The 5,091-nt window shown below is 48.0% G+C and overlaps 1 protein-coding gene across 1 annotated transcript; it reads left to right on the forward strand.

Annotated features, from left to right (window-relative positions):
• Positions 1-253: 253 nt before the first annotated feature.
• LOC135991697 (G-protein coupled receptor 35-like) lies at positions 254-2,665 on the forward strand. Its single transcript, XM_065640503.1, has 2 exons — positions 254-302; positions 1,704-2,665. The coding sequence occupies exons 1-2, from the start codon at positions 254-256 to the stop codon at positions 2,663-2,665; spliced, it is 1,011 nt and encodes a 336-aa protein (XP_065496575.1).
• Positions 2,666-5,091: the final 2,426 nt, after the last annotated feature.

Raw genomic sequence — 5,091 nt, forward strand, 5'->3', positions numbered from 1 at the left:
CGCTGCAGGGCTGCATGGCAGACAAGCTCCCACCTCACTGCAGGGCTATTGCAGGCTCCTCAGTCAACAGGGGGTGGTACAAGCCATGCCAGTGGTGACAGAGGAAGCTCAACCCCTGGGAAATGCGTTGAGGAGGGGTGGGGGTGCTTCCTCCACCAGCATTGCTGGTGCCACAGCCACCAGCAAATGGTCATTGCAGGACACCTCGCTGTTCACGTGCCGGGGCAGCGCCAGGAGGGCTCATCGCACTTGTATGCCGCGCCACAGCTGGTCTGGAGGAACATTCACTCTCTCCAAGGACAGTGAGTGAGCAGGTAATTCCTCCTGGATATTTGCTGACCTGGTTATTTGAGCTCTGCAAGGCATTGCCTTTCCCCAGCCATGGTGGGACACCACATTGGTCATAGACGAACCGAGAGAGAGCTGGAGCCTGTGTATTTTCAAAGGCTCATTTCGATACTGGCCGCATTAGGCATGTTTTGGAAGCTTAAGCACTGTCTCCGCCTTTGCTAGATCTCCCTGTTGTCCTTATGATCTACCTTTATTTCTTCTGGGCTCATAACTTATTCTGTGTGTCCAAAGCACAGAGCTGCTGCCGGTATCAGTTGTAGCACACTCCCTCACCTCCAAAGAGGTCCCTTGGCACAATTCCTCAGCAGCAAGATTTTCAAAGCTAATTGAGAGGTGCAGCTGCACAGAGATGCTGCAGAACTGCCCTATGGTTTGCTCACTCAGGATGTTTTTGAGCCCCAAGAACATGCACCCCTGGAGCCGTGTTTCCCTTGCAGGGAGAATCCAAAGACATCTCAAACCTCCTGAGTCTTTCCTGACATGAACGATTGCACCTAGAATAAAGTTCTGTATTAACTCCTTCAAAGCAGGAGGGCAAACAGCAATATTGCCCTTAGATCTAGGGTGATAAAACCACCCACTAGACCAGATACAGCTCATCATTCCATTTCACATGGCTGCTGATCACTTTTCTTGCCGTGACATTGATGGGCTTTTTTTGTCTTGGAATGTGGCAGATTGCTCTAATACTTCCAAGACAAAGCCCGATTTTCACTAAGTGCAGCATGCAGCCCCCAGTACTCTGATTCTTGCTGCAGACCACTAGATGCTACCACTGACCACAGGATTCAATGGCAGCCAAAAATAATGAGAGATGTACTAATAACTACTGTTATCACTAACAAGAAGTGATGCAAAGACAGCTAAGGACTGAAGGAGAGAACAGCTGTCCTTCTGCAGCGCATCTCCCAGGGCATTTTGAGCTGTGAGGATGCTGGCTGGCTTCTCCTAAGCACCATTTTAAGCAGAGGGATGAGAGGTGTGCTTAGGTATCCCCGTTCTGTTTCCAAATGGGTTGTAACAGCTCCCATAACTTCAAGCTGCAGCATAACTGCTGCTGCCTGATCTGAGTCTAGCCCAAAACAGAGACACAAGCATTTTCCCCTGCTCTTCTCCACAAGTGGTCTTCCCCGCATGGGACTCAGTGAGAACGTGAACTTTTCACTCCTCCACCACTGATCAGGCTCGTGTCCCTCTCCCTCCCTTCTCACCAGGTACCCTACAGACAGCCCTGCTCTGCAGAGTCATCTCCTTGCTCTGGTTTTCACTGTTGATAAAGCCCTGAACTATCTGAATTAATCACTGATCCAGTCAAGATTCTAGCTTCTAAAAGGTTTAATTTGCTCTTGCAGGAACTGTGCCTCTTAATGCCCTCAAAATGAACTTCAGCAGCTGCAGCATCACAGCCCATGAAAGCTTTCCGCTTGTCCAGCTGTGTATTTACATCCCGGTTTTGCTTTTGGGCATTTTGCTGAACGTGTTGGCGCTGTGGGTGTTCTGCTGCAAACTCGGCAAATGGACAGAAACTAGAGTATATATGGTCAACTTGGCCGTGGCTGACTGCTTGCTGCTCTTTACTTTGCCTTTTAAAACTTTATCCCATTTCCATCAGCTGAAGGTAGGTAGATGGTGCCTTGCACTGGAAGGTGGCTATTTCACAAACCGCTTAATGAGCATTGGGATCATCACTGTTGTAGCAGCTGATAGGTATCTTGCAATCAAGTACCCTTTGAAAGCCAAGGTGCTGCGGTCGCCGCTGAAGGCAGCTTTTGCCTCTGGATTTCTTTGGATAGTCATCATCTCTGTGATATCCCTCATTAAAAAGTTAGAGGACCGAGAACAAGATGAACTTTGCTTTGAAAAATCTTCCGTTAAGCCCTCAGTGATCACACTGTGTGCTATTATTGTCGGGTTTTTCATACCACTGATCATTGTGTGTTATTGCTCCATACAAGTCATTGCAGAACTCATGAGAAAGAAAAATGAAAACTACCACAAGGAAAAGTTTATCAGGAAGGCTGTCTACATTGTGTCTGCAAACATGGCTGTGTTCATCATATGCTTTTTGCCTCTTTACCTCGGGCATCTCCTTCGCTTCATAATGGACTCCACCAGCTCTGACTGCTCTGCAATACAGAGCATTAACAATTTTGTTCACCTCGCCTCGGTCCTTGCAAACACAAACTGCTGCCTGGATGCTATTTGCTACTACTTTGTCAACAAGGAATTTAAGGAAGCATCTCCCAAGCTAGCTAAGTCCAAATCTGAAGCCACTGAAGAAGCTGAAATTCAGCTCCCATGCATAACACATTAGTGCAAAACACATGCAGCACCCGTTTTATACTTGCTATGTTCCAGTTCAACTAGGACTCAACATCAGGCTTTCCCTTCACACTTTCTTGTTGTGTGAGTAGGATGGAGGGACTTTCTGCTAATGGGAATGATTCAGACACATGAAAATCAGCTCTGATTCAGACAACCACAGCAGTCCAGACCCTGATGTAACGATATAGGTTGCCACTGATAATTCTCTGCCTTATGTAAATTTGAGTAAAATGACAGCTTTCCCCTGGAAAAAGTGTCTTTCCTCTTCCCAGAAAGCCCAAAACAAGTACGGCTAGTGGAAAAGGGAGTTTTTGTCCCTCCTCCCCACCCTGGATCAGTTTTTATGCAGCTGTAGCTGTGACAAAGAAACAGAGGTTATTCCAAAGATCAAAAAAGAAAAAAAAGTCAAAGTGAAACCAGTGCAGAAAAAGAAAGGAGGATGCTTTTATAAGTCACAAACGTCTTTCTATTTAGTCGGTAATAAAGCACCACAAAATGGTCGTCAATTGCAATACAAGGTCAGAAGAAACCGCAGTTGCTTGTACTGTGGAAAACCTTTACATCGAAAGCCTCTGAGTAAAATGGCATTAAAGCTACTATCCAAAGAGATGGGGTGTGGCGGTGGGAATAAGAACTCTGTATGAGGGGTCTATTCAACTTTATAATGTAAAGGAGTGTCTAAAGAAGGTGGCAGAGAGTTGTTCCCAAGCATGCAATATAAATAAAGTCATGTTACTGGCACAGAGTGCAGTATCTTAGTGAGTTAAATGGAAAAGGTGGGGAATTAGGTGGTGCAGGATCTGCTCTGCTGTCTGTCCCCAAAAGGGACGGCTCATCTCCCTGGCTGTCTAAACTAGGGGCAGATGAGCTGCAATGAAGTCTGGGATTTTCAAAGGCAGAGTGGTGCATGCCACCCTGCAATGCACTTACTCACAAACAGCTAAGTAGGTAAAACTGTTAACTAGCGCCTTTGTAAGAATGCTCAGACAGCAGCCATGTGCCCTGGGATGTGACATACCTCCGCTCGTATTTCCCAACCCCATCTACCTGCATATGCTGGGCCAAACCCTTCTGGTACCTCAGCAGCCTTCCAGCCCCATGTCCAGCTTAGCCTCTGCATCTCCTCCTACACAAGGTACGTGACAAAAGGAGGAAAACCCTTAAAGAAAGACCTTTCTGCAGGCAAGCGTTGAGCAGAGTCCTCCATCTGCCTGCCCAGCAAAGCCCACACCACCTGCACAGGACAGGAGCAAAGCCCTGATAGCTTCCTGAGGGGATGTAGGCTTCTCACTGCACTTGCCAGATATTCAGGCAGGAGTGCAATCTGGCCTTCATTCACTACATGATAGGGAGGGGGAGGAGGAGAGGCTCTGTTTGCAAAAAGGACCTGTTAAGGAGGTTGGTTTCTCCTCTCTTCTACTCCTATATTTTCTTTGAAAAGATGAAAACAGCAACAAATGGCGCTGTGCATGCAGAGAAGGGTGTCTCCTCCCCAGCTCAGCCCAGGGCGCAGCACAGCCCTGGCAGTGATTTCACACGATGCTCAGCCCAGCTCACACTTTGCCTTCCCCAGTCCTGCCTCACCGTAGTAACACATGCAGCTTTGTGACTTTCATTTGATGGACTGCTCCCAAATAAGGCTAAACTCCTTTATTTCCTCCCCAGTTTGGGACCTGTGTGCTGACAGCACAGTGATTTGAGAGATTACCTGACTGCCAGTGCGGTTTTTTCTATGTTTCCAGTGTCACCAACATGGGTGCAAACTCTTTAGAGGTGATACCTCTGCACAAACCAAACTGCTATTTTAGATGCAGCAGGAAAAAGTACTCCTCCCCCCATAACCACTAATTAAATGGGTGGAGGAGATATAGAGCTACCTACAAACAAAGCATTTCTGAGCAGATTCTGCTAAACCATCTCGCTCTGAGTAACACCCCTTCTTATACCAGCCACTCATTGTGAAATGCGTACCATGAACGCTTGGCCAAAGACGGACAAACATCCTCACCACAGAAACCTCACCTGAAAGGCCCTGTACAGCAGTGAGTCCTCAGGTGCTTACTGGGGGGGTTGGAGAGGGAGGGAGCCCCAGGGGGGCTGCGGATGGGACAGTCGGGCTGTGCCAGTGCAGGATGGTGCTGGGCAGGGAGCGCAGGGATGGGCGTCACTGCCACAGCAGCTCTGGGCAGGACCATGGCTGCTCATAATGACTGTCCAGGGGCAGCTGCTTAATGAGGGCAAAGAGGCAGGAGAGAATGTTTCACTCTCAGAAAAGAGGTGTGATAAACTATTCCTCTGACATAGGACCAAACCTCTGTTCATCATTTGAGCAGGGTCTACCCACGTACAGGGCAGTCAGGGATTTGTATGTGCTGGGGCTGAAACAAGTGAAACAGAGACCAAAGGCATGACGGA

The sequence above is a fragment of the Caloenas nicobarica genome, chromosome 8 (genome assembly GCF_036013445.1).
Source record: "Caloenas nicobarica isolate bCalNic1 chromosome 8, bCalNic1.hap1, whole genome shotgun sequence".
NCBI lineage: Eukaryota > Metazoa > Chordata > Aves > Columbiformes > Columbidae > Caloenas > Caloenas nicobarica.